At 44.0% G+C, this 22,247-nt stretch overlaps 1 protein-coding gene across 1 annotated transcript; it reads right to left on the minus strand.

Moving 5' to 3' along the window:
- Positions 1-894: 894 nt before the first annotated feature.
- On the minus strand, positions 895-20,874 carry SMIM3 (small integral membrane protein 3). The gene is made up of 2 exons (XM_027545933.1): positions 20,557-20,874; positions 895-2,224 (listed from the first exon to the last, which is right to left on the minus strand). The coding sequence occupies exon 2, from the start codon at positions 2,211-2,213 to the stop codon at positions 2,031-2,033; it is 183 nt and encodes a 60-aa protein (XP_027401734.1). The 5' UTR covers positions 2,214-2,224; positions 20,557-20,874; the 3' UTR covers positions 895-2,030.
- Positions 20,875-22,247: the final 1,373 nt, after the last annotated feature.

Below are 22,247 nucleotides of genomic sequence, written 5' to 3' on the forward strand. Positions count from 1 at the left end.
CCTAGAAAATCTCACAGAGGAGCCTGGCGGGCTACAGTCCATGGGACCACAAAAAGTCGGACACAACTTAGCAACTAAACCACCATCACCAAATCATGTATGAATCTCTGGGTAAAGTTTAGTTAGGAAAATGGGAGTTTTCCACATTCAGTATAGTTTTTACTTTCCAGCCTCTGCCACCCAGGAAGGCATTTTGGAATATAGGTACTGAGCAAACCAATCAGAATCTTATATGTCTATCCCTCCTTGACCATTTTCTCCTAAACCTTCCTCTGTTACTTCTATACTACATTCTATTCCTGGAAAGAATTGTCTGTTCCCACTGTCTCCCCTTCCTAACCTCCCATCCTTCCTTCACTTACAAAGTACAGTTGCATCCTTCTCATAGTCGGTTGATATCACATGGCCTTTCAGTCTCCTTGCTTTGCCTCCCCCTTCCCCTTCCCCTTCCACTCCTCTTAGCCATCCTCCCAGTACTGCATGAGGGCCTAACTCCTCCCGGTCTGTACTCTGCCTGGGTGTTCCTGTCCCCCTGTGTAGCATATCTACCATACACAGATAATCCCCCCCAAACATAATCCCAGCCATAAAAGTTTTCCCAGGTTTCCAGTAGCATCCTGAAAGGGTCCACCTGCATATCACAAGCACCTGAAACTCAGCATACTCAACCCAATACTAAACTCATCATCTCACTTTCAAAATCTGTTCCTCTCCCTGCATTCTTTGTGTAAACCGCACAGCTACTCACCCACGAGCTAGACCCCTGGAAGTCAATTTGATTGTCCTCTTTCCCTTTCTGTTCCAACATTCAACCTGCCCCTAAGGCCATAAATTCTGTGGAATCCTCTTATTGAGTTTATCAGGTGCTGTTTAAAAAGAAAGACTTCAGACATGTTCACTCTACATTCTAGCACTTTATTGGAAATTAATTGTGTACATCAATGAAATCAGATCAAAGTAAAAGTATATAATTTTCACACAATAATATCCTGATAACCTGTGCTATCTTCTTACATAATTTAACCAATCTCCAGATGCTCCTGGTTTTGACCAAAAAGCTCGAGTAGTCCAGAAATCTCTCTATACATATAAATATAAGTCATAGCGTTAAAAATAAACATTGTTGTTTGAGTTAGTTTCAAATTCCTGGGAACATCTCTTAAAATATAAGCCTATGCCTTGGAATGGTTGTAGTGTTGGCGGGAGGGAATGAAGGGAGTATGTGTTATGCAGGAGCTGGGGCAGAGGAGCTCACAGGGGATGGGGGCTGAGATCCTGAAAGCTGGCCAGGGAACTCAGCCATTCTGCATTTGCCAACACTGCTTGAGTGTCAGAGCTTTGCAAATCTAATGCAAAATGAAGTCCATCACCTCAGATCCCTTGTCATTGCCAAAAAATGGTGGAGCCCCCTCCAGATTGCATGGGGGCAGAGCTTCTGGTGTCCTGGGAAGATCCACCCATCTCCCTCCCCCTGCCACACTTAATTCCCTCCCAAATTAGAAAACTCGAGGGAGTGGCACCTCAAAGAAAACAACATTGAGCCACATGCTGTTGGTCCCTTGGAACGAGGTCCCTTGGAATGAAGTTTTTGCTTCATTTCACCTGAGGGTCACTGGCAAGGCTGCTCTGCCCCAGGGTCTCCCTCACCACCTTGAAGGCTCTCATCAGTAATAAGGGTCTATGGTTCTTCAAAGCTGATCAACAGCCAACAGTTAACACCTGTGAATCTGCTCACTAACAAGCTTTAACCTCCACCAGGTCATGTGTTCTCACAACCCCATGAGGTAGGACGGCAGGGAGCATGATCCCCGTTTGGAAGATAAGGAACCTGGAACTCATGGAATTAGGTCCCTGGACCGAACTCACACCGCTGGCCAGTGGCAGAATCAAAGCCAGAACTCAGGTCTCCTCACATGTCGAGCTCCAAAGTCCACGCTGCAAAGTTCCCCCTGCTGCTTTTCTAGGAAAGGGGAAGATGCTGGGGGTCAGGACGCTGTCCTCATCCCTCACCTGCCCCTCCCGGGAGGTTCTCAGACGGCCCCATTCAAGATGGGATGGGATCGCATGCGATAGATGATGACTGCGGTGGCCGGGCACAGCAACAAGGAGGTCATGATGACAATGGTGGCCAGGATGATGAGGACAATGACCCAGATGTCCAGGATGTGCTTGGGGAGCACAACTTCCATGGGGATCTGGCTGGTGGCTTCCATGCTGCTCCACTCTGCAACAAACAGGAAAGAGCAGATCACCGTTCTGTGCCTTCTCCCTGCCTTCCTAGTTGGATGGAAACCTGCTCTAGGAGTCAGAAGGTAGGTCACCTACCAGCTGCTGTGTACTTATTGATGTTGCCTGATTAATAATAATAAAAGCCTCATTTACTGTGGGCTTCCTATATGCCAGGCCCTAGGCTAAGCACTTTATGTGTATTAACGCACTCAGTCCTTACTTCAACCACCAACCCTCTGAGGTAGGGACTATTATCATCGTGCTTTTTTATTTCTTGGCCTTTATCTTCAGTTATTTCCACTTTAGAGATGAAGACACTAAAGCCTTAAAAGGGGTAGATGTAGTTAATTTGCCCAAGGAAACAAAGCCAGATGGCTAGGACTCCAGAGCCTCCATGTTGAACTATTAAACTATCATACCACCAGACTGCTCCCTCATCTGTAAGGTGGAAAATTATACCACCAGACTGCTCCCTCATCTGTAAGGTGGAAAATTCATTGGTTTTGGTCCTGCACCCCTTCTCCTCTTCTGGTAACAGAACCTCCTTTTTCCTGGAGAACCTACCTTTTCTGTGTGGTTTAGTTAAGGCACGCACCTGAGCACAGGGAAAGACTGTGACCTAAGCCTGGCCGTTACAGATCTCCAAAGCCTCTACTCAGGGATAGGCAAATAACTCAGGCTAGGTCAACCAAAGTCCTCCCGGAACTTTTGTGCGCAAACTATTGAGAAAGATGATGCTTTCTGTTGGGATTGCTAAAATGAAAGGATGTGAGTCTGGAAAGGATGGGCATGGGGCTATCTCACCCACATGTGAGAGCATGTCCTAGACATGGAAAGAGAAGTGGAGTCTTGACAACCTCAGGTGAGCACCCCAACCCAGCCAATCTGACACCATCTGCAACCCTGGACATCCCAGGTATATATGCGAATAATACTCTGGTTTTGCTGAAGCCAGTGTCCGTTTAGTTTCTCTCACTTGCAGCTAAAAGACGTAAATCAGTTGTCCCCAAACTTTTTGATTCACAGCATCCTTTGTGTCAGTAATTTTCTCACAGCACTCCAGGACAAAAGAAATACCTTGCGGTTCCATTTGTCATGTAGTTAGGTTCAATTTACTAAGCATTTATGTCCTAACAAAGGCATGGCTGTTTGCAAAAAATAATACACACAAATTGAAAGCAAAAAGTCTGTATTTCATTCTGAGCCAGTTACTTCTTAACAACACGTGTGCAACTGTGAGGCACTGCACACCTTCTTGAGCGGTGGAGTCAGATGGGACGGGGCCGTGCTCGCTTCCTCTTCCACGTTCATTTGTGCGCAGTGCTTGCCCTATCACAGCAACCGCCAAAGACTCAGCATCACAAAATGTAGCACCACCAAAAGGAATGCAGTATGATTAATGTCAGACTGTAAACTGTCTTGAGCTAGTAGTTGTCACAGTGTCTGAGAGGTGTCAAATGTCAATGTTCCTGTCAAAAATTTTAAAGATCCCGCAGCCCCCAGACACACACTTTTCCAGTGAGTTCTCTTTGGCTCCCCAGGTAAGTATGCAACCCGAAAGCCACAGGTGTGATACATTCTCTGCCCAGAAGTCACAGGCTAGAACAATCTCCTATGGTTCCTTCTAGATCTAAAAGATCTATAATTCTGTGATTCAAGGTCCTGGGCAAAATTCCCAATTTCAGTCCTATTTCCTGCTTCTCCTTGCATCAGTAACCTTTCCTTTTTCATGGCTTTGGGCTCTGTGCCTACTGTGGTTGCGTTAAGTAAGTTTACTGATTACCATACCCGAGGTACAGCCTCCAAGACGTGCATACCAGGAAGTTTGTTTTTGCACCATTTGCTATAGAAACCAACACAACAGAAGTAGCCATATATAGTAGAGTATATCCATATAATGGACTACTGTGCAACAATTTCCATTCATTTATTTAACAAATATATAGTGCTTGCTATACACCATGCATTGTTCCAAGTCACTAAATGCCATAAACCATGCTAAGTGAAAACCACCTTAGGACAGTTTAAAAAATGTCGATTCAGAGTCCCATTACAGAGAATTAGACGCCAGAGGGACCTTGTTCCCCATGTTTTCCAGGTGATTTGAATGTGCAGCTGGGTTTGGGAACCCCTGGACGAGATGATCTCTATGGCTTCTACAACTCTTCCTGGCTCCATGTTGTGGGAACTGATTCCTCTGTACTCTGTAGTCGGTCTGGATAGATGTGGGCAAGTTCTAGGATGGAGGAGAGGCCTCTGGCAAGGCTCTCCAGGCCACCAGATTATCAGTCAGGGGGATTATCAGGCCTTGGAGGAAGAGGCACAGGCCAGCCCTGCCTCAGCCTCAGAAACAAGGTCACTTTCTCCAAGGTCTAAGGTACTGAAGCGTGAGTCACAGGAGAAGCACACTGTTGAAGAGAGACGGGGTGGGGGAAATCATCCGTTGTGGTCTCCTGATTACATCAATAGCTAGCTTGCCTTGGGCCAAAAGAACCCCACAAAAGCCCTTTCTGGTAAACCCATTAACATCAAACAGTCTCTGGAACTCCAAATGCCAGGAACACATAATCTCCCTGGCTGATTTTCATAAGGAAAACCTGTTATTTACAGGAACTTGAGCTCCAGGGCTGATCCACAACCAAAACCCACTGAAGCTAACATCAGCCTTGTTTCCTAAGTGGCAAAACTGAGGTCCTGAGGTTTTCCCTCAACTTCAAGCCCACCCCCTTCCAGAATAATCACTCAAAGACCTAAATCTGATCAGATCACTGACCCTAACTGAAACAAATCAGAACAAATAGATGAATAAAAGAAACTCTGTCTCTAATCTGTATTCTAGACTATATCACTATTATTTTCTCACACATGAAATTGTTTAAAACCCAATCACAAAAACAGATAAAATTGGAGCTGCTCCAGATTGCTGGGGAGGGCCCAGAGAGAGTGGGTTGGGGGTCCTATCTCATCAGCAGAGCTGTATAAACATCCTTAGAGCAGGCATTAAACACTAGACACTAGGGTGCCCACCCCCTTCATATAAACAATTCAAACTAAAAGCAATACTAAACCGTAACACCAAAATGTACATTTTATGATGAAATTGAAGTCATTTTTTTCTTGTAACTGAAAAAATCTGTGAACATAATTTTTCCCAGCTAGCCTGCTCACTTGGTACAGCAGAACTGTTTAGCTGCTCCTTGACCCCTTGGGCTTCTCAAAACACAGACTGAAAGCCACCGGCCGTAATGTTCTCTGAGGACCCTTCTAGAGCCCCTGTTCCGGGGCTCTAAGGCTGGACATACACACAGCCACGTGTCAGAGGGCACCGGGGGCTCCATCTCCCTGTTTCAATCCTCTGAGTGCTCCCACGTGCTCTCTGATGACCTGTTCCCTCCCACGTAACAGAGATTCCGGTCACTTCCACCTCTCCCCACTGTGAAAGAAAAAAAATTTTTCCCCAAAAGAGGAACTACACAAACCATATGTTCAGCACTATTAATGGCATGCTAGAAAATTTTACTTGAGAAAAAGCAGGACTCAGCTAAGCTGCTGCTAGCTGACTTCTGTTTGACCTCTGGCATCTGGGTGATTGGCGCCTTGTGAGGATGTAAAACTGTTTCTTGATACATCTAATGAGTAACTATAGATCAACAAGCTCATTGTTTGCTATGCAGATATATCACTTGTGATTTCTGATTAATAGGTCATGTCAGAGGATATGGCACAAACCATGTCATAAATTTAACCTTATCGTTGATTAAAAATACAATGTTTTTATGACCATGGGAGGCAAAACAGCAGTCAGGCCTAAATTCTTGTTAACTCAAACTGGCATACTTTATTTGCTATTTACCTCATTAATGAAAGATGAACTTTAACATATATTCAATGTTTATCTAAAAGACTATGTTAAAGTCACCCTGAACGGACAAAGAAGCTACTGCATTGAAACAATCACAGGTGCCTTCCAGGCCCTACACCACCTGCCCTGTGACCTGGAGACACCCTGGCTCCACTTTAGACCACAAACTTAAACGGTTTAGACAATTCAGTGGAAAAGTTAAGAAACCCAAAAGGACTATTTTATATCTACTAATAAGACTAAGTGAAAGAGTAAAAAATTGTAGTTCCTTCAAAGGAGGAAAACATTGTACCTTCTCCAAAGGTAGAATATTCATCCCATCCATCAAGTAGTCTATTTGGTCCAAACTAGGAAGGAAAGCAATGGCAGCCCACTCTACTTCTCTTGCCTGGAAAATCCCATGGACGGAGGAGCCTGGTGGGCTGCAGTCCATGGGATCACTAAGAGTTGGACACGACTGAGCAACTTCACTTTCACTTTTCACTTTTATGCATTGGAGAAGGAAATGGCAACCCACTCCAGTGTTCTTGCCTGAGAATCCCAGGGACGGGGTAGCCTGGTGGGCTGATGTCTATGGGGTCACACAGAGTCGGACACGACTGAAGTGACAGCAGCAGCAGCAGCAGCAGCAGGAAGGAAAGTGCAGGTTCCCTGCTGCCTGATTCTGAAACATCAAGTTTTACTTCTGGGACTGTTTTTCTTAAGCAACTGAAAGTTTGTTTACAAGATAATAATCCTTCCAGTCAATTCTATAATCTGGCAAATCTTCTAGTGCCAACTATATATATATATTTATAAATATATATGTATAAATTTCATAAATTAAAAATTTCTACAAGTCAGAAGTATTAGAATAACTGAATTCAAAGTGTCTCATCTGTGCTATCTACCTTTCAACTGTGAGACTCCCTTCCCCCACAAGTAACTTTCACCTCTCTGATAGACCAATGTGGTTTTTGGTTGAGCACTATCAGGACTAGTAACTCTATCTAGGGCCCATGGGGCCCACTAGGCTCCTCTGTCCATGCGATTCTCCAGGCAAGAATACTGGAGTAGGGTGCCATTTCCTTCTCCAGGGGATCTTCTCAGGGGTTGAACACGGGTCTCCTGCATTGCAGGCAGATTCTTTACTGTCTGAGACACCAGGGAAGCCCCAAAATCATAGTAATAACACACAAAAATAGCAGTGGCATAAAAATGAACACACAGATCACTGGAACAGAATGGAGAGCCCAGAAGTAATCCCACACATATAGTCAATTAACTTACTACAAAGGGGGCAAGAATATACAATAAGGAAAGGATAGTCTCTTTTACAAATGGCATTGGGAAAATTAGACAGCCACATGCAAAATAATCAAGACTAGTATCTTACACCATATATAAAAATTAGTTCAAAGTAGATTAAAGACCTGAAACCATAAAACTAGAAGAAAGCATAGACAGTAAACTCCTTGACACTGGTCTTGGCAAAGATTCTTTGGATCTGACTCCAAGGCAAGAGCAACAAAAGTAAAATTAAATTAGTGGGACTACATTAAACTAAAAAGCTTCTGTACAGCAAAGGACACCATCAGCAAAATAAAAAGGCAACCCTATTAAATGGGAGAAGATATTTGCAAAGCATATATCTGACAAGGGGTCAATAATCAAAATATATAAAGAACTCATACAACTCAACAAAAAAAATTGATTAACAAATAGGCAGCATGGTAACCATAGTCAAGAACATTGTATTGCATATTTGAAAAGTGATGAGAGTAAATCTTAAAAGTTCTCATCATAAAAAATATTTTGTAACTTTGTATGGTTACAGATGGTAACTAGAGTTATTGTGGTGATTATTTTATGGCATATACATATTGTGAATCATTTATGTTGTACACCTGAAATTGATATATTGTTATATGCCAACTGTACCTCAATTAAAAAAAAGAAAAAGAGACAGAATCTGTAAAGATTAGGATTTTCACTTCTGGTAATGTCAAGCTAGATAATTTTGACCTGTTTTCTTACTGAGGACAACTAGAAAAATTAGACCCCCCCCCAAAAAAAATCTGCTCAAAGGCACTAAGAAATAGCAAAATAATGAAGAATTACCAGGCTAAGATCTGGGGGAAGACAAATCCAGGGAGGTAAGCCTGGTATTTAAAGCAGCATCTCCCTTAATGAAGGATGGAGACTAACAGTGTTTCTGACAGACTCAGGAGTATAAGATTGCCAAGACAGAGAGAATAAAGCCCTTGCATTTTGGGTTTGGACTTCAAAGAGCACTCTTAGTGCCAGGAGTGAACAAGAAGTATACTAAACTGCAAGACTGCAACCCAGCTTTGAATCATCACAGTCCTTGAAATTGAATTAAGCTTGTTCTAGATTGCTAGCACCTCCAGGTGTCTGGCAGAAGCAAACTTACATCCACTGTAGAGGAGATAACAGCACAATTCAAACTTTTATTCAAATTTCTTATTCAAATATAATGTCCAATCATAACTAAAAATAAGCAGCAGGGAAAAAAGACAAAACGACTAGAATGGAAACATCAGAAACAACAGACAATAGAAAAAGACTTACAGGGGCTCCAGATATTGCAGTTGTCAGACACACACGTTTTAAGTAACTTTGATTAATATGTTTGAGGAGAAAATAAAACAAGATTGAGAATTTTGACAGAGAACTGAAAACTATAAGAAAGAACACAACAGATTTTTAAAAGAGCCAAATAGAAATTCTAGAATTGAAGAATACAATAATTGAAAATAAAAATTCAGTGAATAGGCTTAACAGCAGATGAAACATAGCCAAAAAAAAGAATTAGTGAACTGGAGGATCAGAGGGAAAAAAATATAATGATGCAGGGAAATAAAAGGATGGAAAATAAACTGGGTGAGGGGTATAGAGGAAGCAGTGACACAATACAACATCCATGTAATTGGAGTCCTAGAAAGAAGACAGAATGGGGAAGAAAAAACATTACAGTAAGAAATAGCAGAATTTTTCAAAGCTGATTAAATATATGAATTCACAAACTCAAGAAGCCCTATAAAGTTCTAGTTAGAGCAAGTAAAATCCATAGTTAGGTGCATCATAGTAAATCTGCTGAAAATCAAAGACAAAGAGAAAAAAAGATTATATTCAAGTGAAAACCAATTAGACTGATATCTAACATCTCATCAGAAACAATGCAATCTAGAAAACAATGATTTCTTTAAAGTGAACAAAAATAACTGAGAATTAAGATGAAATAAAATTTTAGATAAAATAGAAAATTTAAATATTCAATAATAATAAGGAGAAGAAACAGAATCAAAGTGTTCTTATTTTCTGGGAAAGGGCAAAATAACTAGTAACACTGAACTTTGTGAAATTAAGGATGTATATTGTAATCTCTAGGGTAGCCATTTAACAGTAGTAAATGGATACATAATTTCCAGAGAAAACAAGGGAAGGGGAGGGGAATAGAACGTGTGACACAAATAGAAAGCACATAAAGAATAGTAGATTTAAACCAAAACTAACAAAAACTATCAGAGTATATAAAAATATAAATACCTTTTACAAGAGACACATGGGGGTTCAGAAATATTGAAAGTAATTGGAAACAAAAGAAATACCATCCATCATGAATTCTGTAAGCTAGTAGAGCTGTTTTACCATTGAACAAAGTAGACATTTAAGTAAAAAGTATAACTAGAGATACCAAAAGATCCAATGATTTTTAATTTTTATATACTTAATCTCAGAATTATAAGAAATAGATAAATTTACAATTATGGTGGGGGAGTTCAATACATCTCTCTCAAATATTGATGGAACAAAATACTTTTAAGAATCACCTAAGGACAAAGATGACTCTTTAGTATTTTTTTACAATATATGATTTCAAATAGAAAAACTAACTTAAAATAAGTTAAATTTAAATTATTTCCTCAATAGCTCAAATGATAAAGAATCTGTCTACAATGCAGGAGACCTGGGTTTGAATCCTGGGTCAGGAAGACCCCATGGAGAAAGGAATGGCAACCAACTCCAATATTCTTGCCTGCAGAATCCCACAGACAGAGGAGCCTGGCAAGCTACAGCCCATGGGTTTGCAAAGAGTTGGACATGACTGAGCGACTGACACAACAACAATGCATAACTATATATTCATGAACAGTATTGGAAGAAAATAACTTGGAGGATAATTATATAAGAATAAAGGGAAGCATAATATATTGTGTTCCAAAAGCAAGTTCAAAGCAGGGTAGTTTTAGTGTAGGAACAAGTAAGTTTAGAACTGATTTCATATGCTAAGTCATTTGACCTGACTCAGGAAAGAATATGCTCCAGTTATAACTGCAAACAGGCTATTTCTGTAAAACAATGACAGGAAGCAGAATTCTAAGATGGCTCCCACAATCTGTTCCCTGGAGTTACCCTGTGATTAGGTTAGGTCACATGACAAGGGTGAGGGATTTTGCAGATGTAATTAAGGCCCCAGAATTGCTGGCTTTATAATCAGAAAGATTACCTTGGGTGGGTCTGACTTAATAAGGTGGAAGGCTAAAAGAAAGCTGAAACCTTCCCTAGGTCAACGATACTTTTCTGCTGGCCTTGAGGTGCAAGAAACAAATCTACCAACAACCCGAAAGAGCTGTGGGCAGATTCTTCCCTATTGGGTCCCCCAGATGACAGGGCAGCCTGGCTGACATCTTGACTGCATCTCTGTAAGGACCCAGCTAAACTGTATTTGGACTCCTGACTCAGGGAAACTAAGATTATATATGTATGTTTTAAGCCACTAAAGTGTGGTAATTTGTTATAGCAGCAATAGAAAACTAATACAGCAATATTACATCCTACTGAGTGTTCTGCGGAGATGAAACTTCTTCAAACCAATGATATTCTAGAAATCTACACAGGATTTAGACACTATCTACTTTAGTCTACCTTCCATTTTACAGATGAAGGACATGGCTTACCCAAAATGGCAGGACTCAGGGGACAACTCAGGTCTCCAGATTTGCAGCAGTCTCTTTCAACTCCATCACTATCCCATTTCAGATGGGAGTCAGGAGAAGGCAGTGAGGCAGCAGGTTGGAGTAAGCAGTGATAGAGAATGAACTAATATAAAGAATGAGAGCCAGCCAGGCTTCCTTGTTTTTTATCAAAGTATAGTTGATTTACAATGTTGTGTTAATTCCTGCTGTATAGCAAAGTGATTCAAGTTATACATATATACTCTTTCTCATATTCTTTCCCATTATGTTTTATCATAGGATAGTGAATATAGTTCTCTGTGCTATACAGTAGGACCTTGGTGTTTCTCCATTCTATGCACAATAGCTTACATCTGCTAACCCCAACCTCCCACTCCATCCCTCCCCCAACTTCCTCCCCATTGGCAACCACAAGTCTGATCTCTATGTTTGTGGTCTGTTTGTATTTCACAGGTAGGTTCATTTGCGTCATATTTTAGATTCCACATATAAGTGATATCATATGGTATTTGTCTTTCTCTTTCTGAATTACTTCACTTAGTATGATAATCTCTAGTTGTATCTATGTTGCTGCAAATGGCATTATTTCATTCTTTTTTATGGCTGACTAGTATTCCATTGTATATATGTACTATGTCTTTGGGCTTCCCTTGTGGCTCAGCTGGTAAAGAATCTGCCTGCAATGAGGGAGACCTGGGTTCAATCCCTGGGTTGGCAAGATCCCCTGGAAAAGGGAAAGGCTACCCACTCCAGTATTCTGGCCTGGAGAATTCCATGGACTATATAGTCCATGGGGTCACAAAGAGTCAGACATGACTGAGCAACTTTCACACTTCACTCACCACATCTTTCTCCACTCATCTGTCAATGGACATTGAGGTTGTTTCCACGTCTTAGCTATTGTGAATAGTCCTGCTATGAACATAGGGGTGCATGTATCATTTTGGATTAAAGTTTTGTCCAGATATATGCCCAGGAGTGGGACTGCTAAACATATAGTAATTCTATTTTCACTTTTCTGAGAAACCTCCATACTGTTTTCCACAGGCTTCTTGACTATACCTTTTTACTGTAAACACCTAGGGAGAACTTTGGGCTCAGAGTCCTAAGCAACTTCCTCAAAGGTGAGGCAGTGAGATGGTTTTCCAGGAACACACAGACACACCGCTAAAAAGCAAAGCAGGGTCCTGTCAGAATCAGTCATGGATAGAATTCCACCCTTTGTGTTTCATCTCTTTGACTTAAGGTCCAAATGCAAATCAACCCAGGGAAGAAGGGAAGGGTAAACCTTGTAACTTATTTACTCCTCACCATGGGGAAGAACATCAGAGAAGAGAGGGAGACACCAGAATCCTACTTGTAATGAGAGATTTCACCAAACTGGAGGGGAAAGCCAACATGCATAGAAGTTGAAAACTGGGAGCGGAATGGACTTTGCCTGGATTACAGTTCTTCCCCAGCACCGATTGTACCCAGCACAGTTGTCCTCACAGACTGCCTTCCCTCTCTACTCAGTGGTATAGGTACTGAATAAACATTTCTTAAATCAACAAATTCTCAAACTACTGTAATCTGGTAAGGTGATGGAAGTTCATAGAAGTATAAAGAATACTTGGAAACAACAAGGAAATATTTCTGAAACACTCAGACTACACAGTAGTGTTAAAGGCCAGACTAGGAGGCCAGTTGGCTTGGATTTAAATGTGGCTGTTTTAAATCCAAGAGATTTACCACTTTCTAGCTGACCTGCCTTGAATAAGTTACTTAACCTTCCTAATGATTCCATTTACTCAGCTGAAAACAAAAATGGGAAAATAATAGTCTGCCTTATAGGGTTAAGGAGAATTCCATGAGATAATTGCATATAGTACTTAGTAGTGTTCTGACAAACAGTAAGCACTCTACAAATGTTCATCCTTTGATTAACAATCCCTGACCACAGGGACTCTCTGGCCTAAGCAAATATTCACCCGCTTTGGCTAGAGTTTGGTAACATCCCAACTTGGACTGTACTTCACTTTATCAACAAAGATGATAGATCCTTAAAAGTAAAAGTGTTAGTTGTTCAGTCATGTCTGACTCTTTGCAGTCCCATGGACTGTAGCCTGCCAGGTTCCTCTGTCCATGGAATTTTCCAGGCAAGAATACTGGAGTGGGTTGCCATTTCCTTCTCCAGGGGATCTTCCCGACCCAGGAATCAAACCCGAATACCATCTGAGACGTTACAGAAGCTGATAGATGCTTAATCCATATTAATGATGTTTTTTTAATCAACCAGCAGCAGCATTGGTTAGTCTGACCTATTTTTCCAGTCCAAGTATGAAACTAGTAAAGTAGCAATTCAGTCTAATTCAATAAACATTCATGGCACTGTGATTAACACTGGGGAGTGGGTGTGGAGATAAATACGGTGCTCTTCCTTAAGAAGCTCACACTCTTCTGGAGGAAAAGACATTAATTACAGTCACAAATTGCAATAAAAGGCAGAGAAGTAGACTGAAGGTACAAACCATATGCCATCTCCAAGCAGGAAAAAAAAGCAGAAAGAGTATTTGATTTGAATTCTGTTTTTTACCCATAGAAGTGTGACTTTGGGCTAGTTATTTAAAATTTCTAAACCTTGGTCTTCTCATCTTCCAAATAAGGACATTAGAAGCATTGCACTGCAACATCCTGTTGTGAGGATAATAGGAGATAATATGTATGGAGTCCTAGAAAATTATAGATGCTCAAAAAAATATTAATTCTCATGCCTTTGTTTTTGTCTAGGTAAGATAGAAGACTTCACCCAAAAGGGGGGTTTTGATATGGACTTTGAAGATATGTAGGAGTTCAAAAGAAACAAACAAGGAGAAGGGCAGGATTAGTAGAAAACCATCATCAACAAAGCCCAGAGCTGACGAGTTACTTGGTATATTGGGAGCATATGTAGTGCTAGTGGCTTTGGCAGGAAACCTAACCTTTAAAAGCTCCAGTCTCATTTGTAAAAATGGGAATAATATTAACTAATAATAGTAACTTCTTCACGGGGATGCCCTGAAGTTGAATGAGCTAACGCATACAAAGTACGTACTTGGACACTGCCTGGTACACAGTAGTGTGTGTGCTTAGTTGCTCAGTCGTGTCTGACTTTTGCGATCCCATGGACTGTAGCCCGCCAGGCTCCTCTGTCCATGGGGATTCTCCAGGCAAGAATACTGGAGTGGGTTGCCATGTCCTCCTCCAGGGGATCTTCCCAACCCAGGGATCAAACCCAGGTCTCCGGCATTGCAGGCAGATTCTTTACTGTCTGAGGCACCAGTAAGGGCTTCATAAATGTTAAACTGAGCTAGCGACCACAGCTCCTAAAGTCACACAAAGTTCAGTGGCCCCTACCACTGAGTTTAGGCACCATGACTGCTCTGTGTCTGATCAAGAAACTGCAGTGATAGTTTCAGAAACAAACAGCCTTTGATGTCTTCCCATCTTTAACCTTCCACCGGAAATGCACACTCTCCACATCTGAACCGCAGCTAACAGTTAACTTTTGAGAGACTGCCAACGGCTATCCAACCGGTTTTACCACCAAGGAGTTTTCCAAGGAAGAACACAATAAAAGAAGTGACTTCCTGCTGCTTCAAGCTTGATTATGCCACAGTGGGAGAAAAGGCAGATAGAGGCAGGTGACTTCCTGAAGGTGTGGACTTAGTCCATAGCTCTGACTGAGCACCAAGTGCTGCTGTTTTCTTTCCGCTAGACACGGAGGCCACAGAGGAGGCCGCTAGAACCAGCTCTGAGTCGCTGAAGCTGGAGGAGTCTCTTGAAGCATCTTGCAGAATGTCAGCAACAAGGTAATGGCTCACAGGACAGTGGACCAGGGGGTTTACCCGCATGGCCTGGTTTACAGCACCTCTTCCTGAGGCTCCACCCTCAGAAAGAGCTGCTGGGATCGTCAGAAAAGAATGAAGCACTTAGGCCAGACAGAAGGGATCCCACTGGCCACCCAGTAGCTGGGCTACTTAGTGACTTATATCCCAAGGGCTGGTCCCATTTCAAGACCTTTTTGTTTGCTGTTCGCTCTTCCTAGAATGCACTTAGATCATCTTAAATCTTCCCTTCAACATGCAGTGTCTCAATGACCACGACCTCAACTTTTAAACGATACGTCTTTGAAAAAGCCTTTCCAGACCCTCTCTATTAAATTACCACCTTCATCCACTAGCCATTCTCTGTCTCATACCTTGTTTTATTTTCTGCACACACTTTTCACAGCCTCAGATTGGCCTCTTTGCTTGTTTGTTTTTATTGGCCATCTTTGCTGACTCAAATGCAAATACAAAGAGAGAAGAAGCAAATACAAAGAAGAGAGAAGTCTCTTGTTCACTACTGTTCCCTCAGCACCCATCACAGGCCCTAGCACACAGTAAGTGTCCGATGAATATAAGACTGACAAAGAAATGAATATGGACTGGGGAACATTAGATTTGACTTAACTCCTGGAACTTAGTGGGGGAGGTCCAGAAAGGATGCTTACCCCTGTTCAATGACCTTAAAGTCAAAACATTATCTTTTAAATAAAATGACACCCTCTGATTCGATCTCTGTACGTTCCCAAAGGATTATGGGGCCGCTTTCTTTCCCAGTTTATCCTATATGTACTAGACAAACAAGCACTGGCCTTTCTGAATAACATCCTCTAGACTTCCCTCTTCCCGACTTGCTTGGGCTGGTGGTTCAAATTCAAGTTTCAATTCCTTGTGCTCAGGGGCTGGGCATTGATGTAGGTGTAGGGGCTGGGGACTTGCTGCCCAGAATATGGAGTTTTCTCTCACTGTTCTCTAAAGAGGACAGGGAGGCTGATAAAAGGGGAGGGGATTCCTCATGCCAAGTCCAGTGTGAAATGGCCATCCCAGCCTCATATTTACTCTTGGAAACAGTGTTATAGTTAGCCTCAAGCATTTACCAACTCAGCAAGGAGTCCATTTCACCAGGGAGCTTTGTTCTAAAGAAAGGGGCCAGAGGAAGGAATGGGCAGGACACACAAGTATCAAAATGTGAAACAAATCAAACCAGAGGACTTTCTCCAATGACCCCAGGTCTCTGGGGAGAACTCTGTTCTCATTTTACCCCAGTTGGCTTCTATCGCCTTCAAAATTCTTAACAGTACAAAGACTTATTCCCTGCCTGAGTTTCTATCTGCTCTTCTGTGGCTGGAAAAATGGAAAAAACACCAAGATATTTCAAAGACTTTAGAAATCAAGCCAGAGCTATTCACGACTGCACGTACCATCTGACCCAGCCAATCACAGAGTCTTAGAAATCAGCAGGGAGCCAGCAGAGGAGAAACCCAGGCCCAAATCCACAGTATCCTGTTTAAGCCTCCACCGTCCACCATTGCTATTTGCCACTGACTAAGTGCCTGCTGCTGCTGGGCTGACAAATGACACTCTCCATGAGGTGGACTGTTGGGGAACTGGGGGGAAGAGGGGTGTCACTGATAGAGCTGCAAGTGCACCACAGTGGTGGAAATCTCCTGCCAAGATGTGTGATCCAGAACAAGCCATTCTCCTAAAGTGGGCCTCACTGTATGTGGTAGGCAGAAAGACGACTCCACAGAGATCTGCATGTCCTGGTCCTCAAAACTTTGAATATGAACAAGGAAGCATGACTCAGAGGGAGGAGCCAAGGCAAAGGGACTTTACAGATGTGATTAAAGTTAAGGACTTTGAGATGGGGAGATTAGCCTGATTACCTAGGTGAACCCAATCTACTCACATGCATCCTTGAAAGTGAAAAGGAAGGCAGAAGAGTGGGAGAAATATGATAGGAAAAGGATCTGACTCACTGTTGCTTATTTTGAAGATGGAGAAAGGGGGCTATGAGCCAAGGAATGCAGTGGCCTGAGAAGAGGGAATGCCTCTCAGCTTGCAGTCAGCAAGAAAACAGTGACCTTGGTCTTACAACCACAGAACTGAATTCTACCAACAACTCAAATACGCAGGGGACCAAGTCCCCTCAAAGCTCCAGAGAGAAACACAAGCTGATGATGCCTTGATTTACTCTAAGGAGACCCATACTAGACCTATGATTGCTAGAACTGTATCACAATATATTTGAAGCCATTAAATTTGTGGTGATTTGTTACAGCATTAGAAAATGAATGCAGGGTGCGATCTTGAGTATTTTCCTCTTTCAAACTGAGCTTCAGTTTCCTGTAGGTCAATAGGAGAGGATGGACAAGGTGACCTCTTAAGGGCCAGCTCTCAAAGACTGACTCTGCTGCCCCTAGATCCCTGCCCCAGTCAGGATGGCGTTGGGTTGAAAACCAATCAAGAAAATCTAGAAAAGAGTGAGGGAAAAAGATGAATCTTTAAACAGCCCCAAGATGTTCCCTAAGATGCCACCAGGGCACTCAAAGAGAAAAGTCTCCTGTTTTGGCCCCCTTGTTACTTCTCTGACCAAGAAGAAGGAAGCGGGAAGTCTGGGAGGGCTAGACAGATGCTTCACAGTCCCTCAGTAGAGGCCAGAGCATCAAGTTAAGAAGGATCTTCCCTCCCTATAGAGGTTTGTTGAAAAGTCCTGAATGTCAGTGTCAGCCTGAGGCAGGAAGTTAGGAGGCGAGATGTGTGTGCCAGATGTGTCATCTTGATCGTAACTGATCTGGGGAGCCCAGTTGTCTTCTCTGTCTTTTTGTCTCCTTCCTCCATGTCTTTTCCCCCTATCCTATCCTATGCAGTGGGTCATCAGCAATTCACATGCCCAATTAGCCCACCAGGATCCAAATCACCAAAATAACGAAGCTGTATGTGTACACAACTAAGCAGTTTGAAGTACACAGTTTAGTCACTGGATCTGTTTTGTTGCTTTCTGATATGCCAAGAAGTCATAATTCTGACCTGTTACCCTTCCTGGTTCCCTAACTCTTAATCTTTACACCAGATGTACATCACTCTCAGTTGAGGTTCACTGTCTATGAGTGAGATGAACTGATACTAGGGGGCCTAGTGATTCACTGGTCAAGAGGCTGCCAAATTCTCAATTAACTCCCCCAGGTCACCCTGTAAGTAATTGACAGAGGCAAGATCTGAACCTAGATCCCCTCAATTACAATGAGGTTCGGAGTATAGGCCCCAAAGCCAAACTGCCTGGGTTCAAACTGCAGCTCTGCCACTTACTTCCTGTGTGATATATGTAAGCTACTCTCTCTGGACCCCAGTTTCCTCATCTATAAAATGGAGGCAATGATGATCCCTACCTCATAGGATTCTGGTAAAGACTAAATGAGTTAATACATATAAAATGCTTAGAATAATACCTGGCTAATAGCAAGTGCTCAGTAAATGTCAGGTGGCTCAGTGGTAAAGAATCTGCTGCCAATGCAGGAGATGCATGTTTGATCCCTGGGTCAGGAAGATCCTCTGAGAAGGAAATGGTAACCCACTCCAGTATTCTTGCCTGGGAAATCCCATGGACAGAGGAGCCTGGCGGGCTACAGTCCATGGGGTCACAAAAGAGTCGGACACAACTTAGCAACTAAACAATAACAAATATGATTATTGTTACATTATTCAGCTTACCTGGCCAACCAGGCAGCGGTCAGCAGGGTGTGGTAATACTAGTGTTTACTCTTACAAACTGTGAGTGGGAGGACACGTGCCTGTCTTTGATACCACTGCCAATAGCAACAGTGTAAGACAGTCAAGATAAAGATCCTCTGTCCCCGGAAATATTTTCTGGGTTTCTATTAAAACATAGAAGAAGAAACAGAAGAAGTGCTTTCATGGAGAAGAAGCAGAAGCACTCTTCTTAAAAGAAGGGTCAGAATATGGCTGGGAAAGTATCTAAGGTTGTACCTACCTCTTATTGTCCCCTTAGTCTGACACCTCAGAGCCCAGTATGTGACCCAGCCGTACTCAGCTCCCAAAGTAGAGCATCTGATTGGTTTTCTGTCTCAAACACCTCACCACAGCCCAGGGATTCTCAGGCTGGGCCAGAAATGGGAAATCCCCAGACCTTTTTGTGTGCTGCGGAGCCCACAGTGCTGACGCGCTGAGTGGTCAAGTGTTGGGAAGATTTGATGGGGCATGACTTATAACCCCCGTGGCATGATTCATAACCCCGAGACCGCTGGAAACTCGAGGTCTCCGCTAGAGCAGAGAAGCATTTCTCCTTGGCTTTTCTTGGGTTTTACTACAGAAGTACCTGATGTCCTGACGCCCAGCTGGGCTGTTTTGGATGTGCTCAGAGGATTGCTGAGTGGCCTGAATAACCCCAAAGCACATCCCATTTAACCACAGACACCCAACTTTTCCACCTCCACTTCTTTATTTTACGGGGATGGCAAAGGCAAGGTCCAGATATGGATACCCCTCAAGGTACTCAGAGTGTTTCCTGACTCCCAGGGAAACAGTTCTTCCCACCCCAACCCCTTACCCCCACGCCTACTCAGGCCTTCACAGTCCTGCGGGATTATGGACTATTTACCCCCAACAGTGGGATCACAGATCCTAGCAGATGATGAGGGAATCTTCCATGATCGAATAACTGAGGGGCTCTCACCTCTGCAGCCTAGAGCTTCGAGGGAATCTGTAGATAAATGGGTCACACAGGAGCCCCCAGGTGCCTACAAGACTAGAACAAGTGAGTCAGGAGCTGCATGAATAAGAGCCCAGACTGGCCACTCAATTCAAAAAGCAACCTTAACAGTTGTACGAGGTATTTAAGATTTATATCTCTCTTTCATTCAGTAGGCAGTATTGGGCGTCCTGTGCCAGGTGCTGAGGATGAGAGACAGAGCCTACCCTCAAGGAATTTGTGGAGGCGGGTGAGCGGTGCGGGAGAACTGGCAGTCGGAACAACCCTAAATAAAGAGGCAGGAGGAGCTTGGGAGGAAGGCTTCTTTGTCTCCAAGATACTTGGAACTTTCCCTTTCTCATTTGATCGGAATGCAAAGGGTATTTTTCCCATTTCACAGGCAGAGAACTGCTGGTAACAAACCACGGCTGGAACCCACCACCCCTGACTTCCAACTCCGGCGCCTTCCACGCAGGGCTCTGAGAAAAGTAAGATAGAAAGCCTGCTGCTCTGGAGGGTGCAAAGACCCAAACTGCCAGCGCAGCGCCCACAGCGGGTGCGCTAAGGCCGGGAGCCGAGCTCCGCCGCCGCGCCTGGAGAGCAAAGAGAGAGCAGAACCTGCTCAAGGACGGGGCGCGCTTCCCCCTTTCCTCCCGCGACCACAGGCAGGGGCAGGGAAACGCGGAACACACTTGCCTCCCGGAGGGCTGGAGCCCACCCATACGAGCTCCGGCCTCCCGGGAGGCTCAAGATCGAGCGCCGAAGGTCGCTGGAACTTAAGGGCGGACAGAAGGAGATAAGAAAAAGCAGAAGTAGTGAAGAGGGAGAAATGAGGAGGGGAAAGGAGATAAAAAGAGGGCAGTTGGGAGGGCACTTGGGTAGAGGCAGCACGAGAGCCGGAGCCCACGAAGGGCACCCGATGACCCCACTCACCCGAGATCCGCGCAGCTGCTTTGAAAACCCGCGGCCACCGCCGCTGCTGGATCGTGCCAGGTCTGCGAAAAGTTCCTGGGGCAGAGGCAGCTGGAACGCTTCTCTAGATGTCCTGGGGACGGCGGGCTCCACAGCAGAGAGATGCGACCCCTGACCCTCGGACCTCGGCCGTCAACGTGCCGGGTAGCTCGGAGCCGCGGGCAGGCGGGAGCGCGCAGGAGTGGCCGGCACGCGCAGCTCGGCACCCGGCTCGCTGTGCTCGGGTGGTTGTGGAATGCACGGCCGCCAGGGACCGCCCCGGAACGCCAGGGCCCCGGCAGCTGCAGCCCCTCCCCCACCTCCCCAGGAGGCTGCACAGGAAAGAAGAAAGTGAGTCTTGGTTCCCGAGAGTGCAGCTTGTCACGCGCACGCCTTGTGACCTTAGCAATCACTTCTGTCGAGGATCTCCATTCCCTTGTATTGTAAACCAAGAGAGAGTTGACCTAAAATGTGTCCTCAGTGATCCTTTTCAGCTGTAGTCTTGTACGTGGGAAAGGTGGAGTTTGGTTTGGGAGGAGGTTTGAATCAAGGAGCAGAACTCAAAGCTCTTCCTTTGCAATGTACTGAGCATAGGATCCTTAACAAGAGGCTTCATCTTCCTGACCGATGCTTTCTCTGTAAAATGGGGGCAGCAACACCTGCCTCCCAGTCCTGTTGTAGGGACAGAGTTGGAGGGCCAGAATGAAGTCGGTTGGTTGTCTGCTGTAACATGCCTCTGCATCTCCTGTTTATTTTGTGCTAACAGTGAAAGGACCCAGTCTAAGGCCCATTAGACCCCAGTGTCTGAGAGGCCTCCCAGGCCCTACTAGTTCTCCACCCCAGCTTCCACAGGACAGTGCCAACTCTGCAATCTCCTGCACGCCTCTGTGATCCACCCAGTGAGGGAGACTCCCAGTCCCATCTTGGCACCTACAATATTTATATTCAGTAGCCCAGCGTTCTTGGCTTCCCTGGTGGTACTAGGGGTGAAGAACCCACCTGCCAACGCAGGAGACATAAGAGATGCGAGTTCCAGCCCTGGGTCGGGAAGGTCCCTTGGAGAAGAGCGTGGCAACCCACTCCAGTATTCTTGCCTGGAGGATCCCACGGACAGAGGAGCCTGGCAGGCACAGTCCATAGGGTCGCAAAGAGCAGAACACAGCTGAAGTGACTTAGCACGCACACCCACAGCACACAGCGTTATTCAGTCTTACTATTCTAAAAAATAGAGCTCAGATCTTGACCATCAGTGCAACCTTGAGGAGTCTTAGAGACCAGATGTGTTTCAGTTTCTTCCTTTGGCCAATAGATATGTACAGTAGGAATTATACTTGCCCAGGACTAAATTTTGTGTGGTGTAGGCACCGGACTTAACCCCTACTCTTTTCTCTGAGTCAGTGATAGGGTCAGCAGAAATGACCTTTAAAGCATCCCTACCAGATGCCAGTTTTTTAGAGGGAGAACAATGAGGATGAAGGGGACTGACATGAAAAATGACTTGAAGAAAATTCTAGCAATTGTTACCCAACAGCATGTTTTAATGAAACGGGATCCTAAAGTACCCAGAGAATTCTGAATGGTTGAATACAAAACTGGTGACAGGGAAAAATTAAAAAGTTAAGGGAGGACAATCTCAACACAAAATGTTCTTTGGCTATCAGAGACAGAGAGGG

The sequence above is a fragment of the Bos indicus x Bos taurus genome, chromosome 7 (assembly GCF_003369695.1).
Source record: "Bos indicus x Bos taurus breed Angus x Brahman F1 hybrid chromosome 7, Bos_hybrid_MaternalHap_v2.0, whole genome shotgun sequence".
NCBI classification, from domain to species: domain Eukaryota; kingdom Metazoa; phylum Chordata; class Mammalia; order Artiodactyla; family Bovidae; genus Bos; species Bos indicus x Bos taurus.

Excerpts from the sequence above, each read along its gene's own strand:
- SMIM3 (XM_027545933.1), bottom strand. The coding sequence starts at position 2,213 with ATGGAAGCCACCAGCCAGATCCCCATGGAAGTTGTGCTCCCCAAGCAC.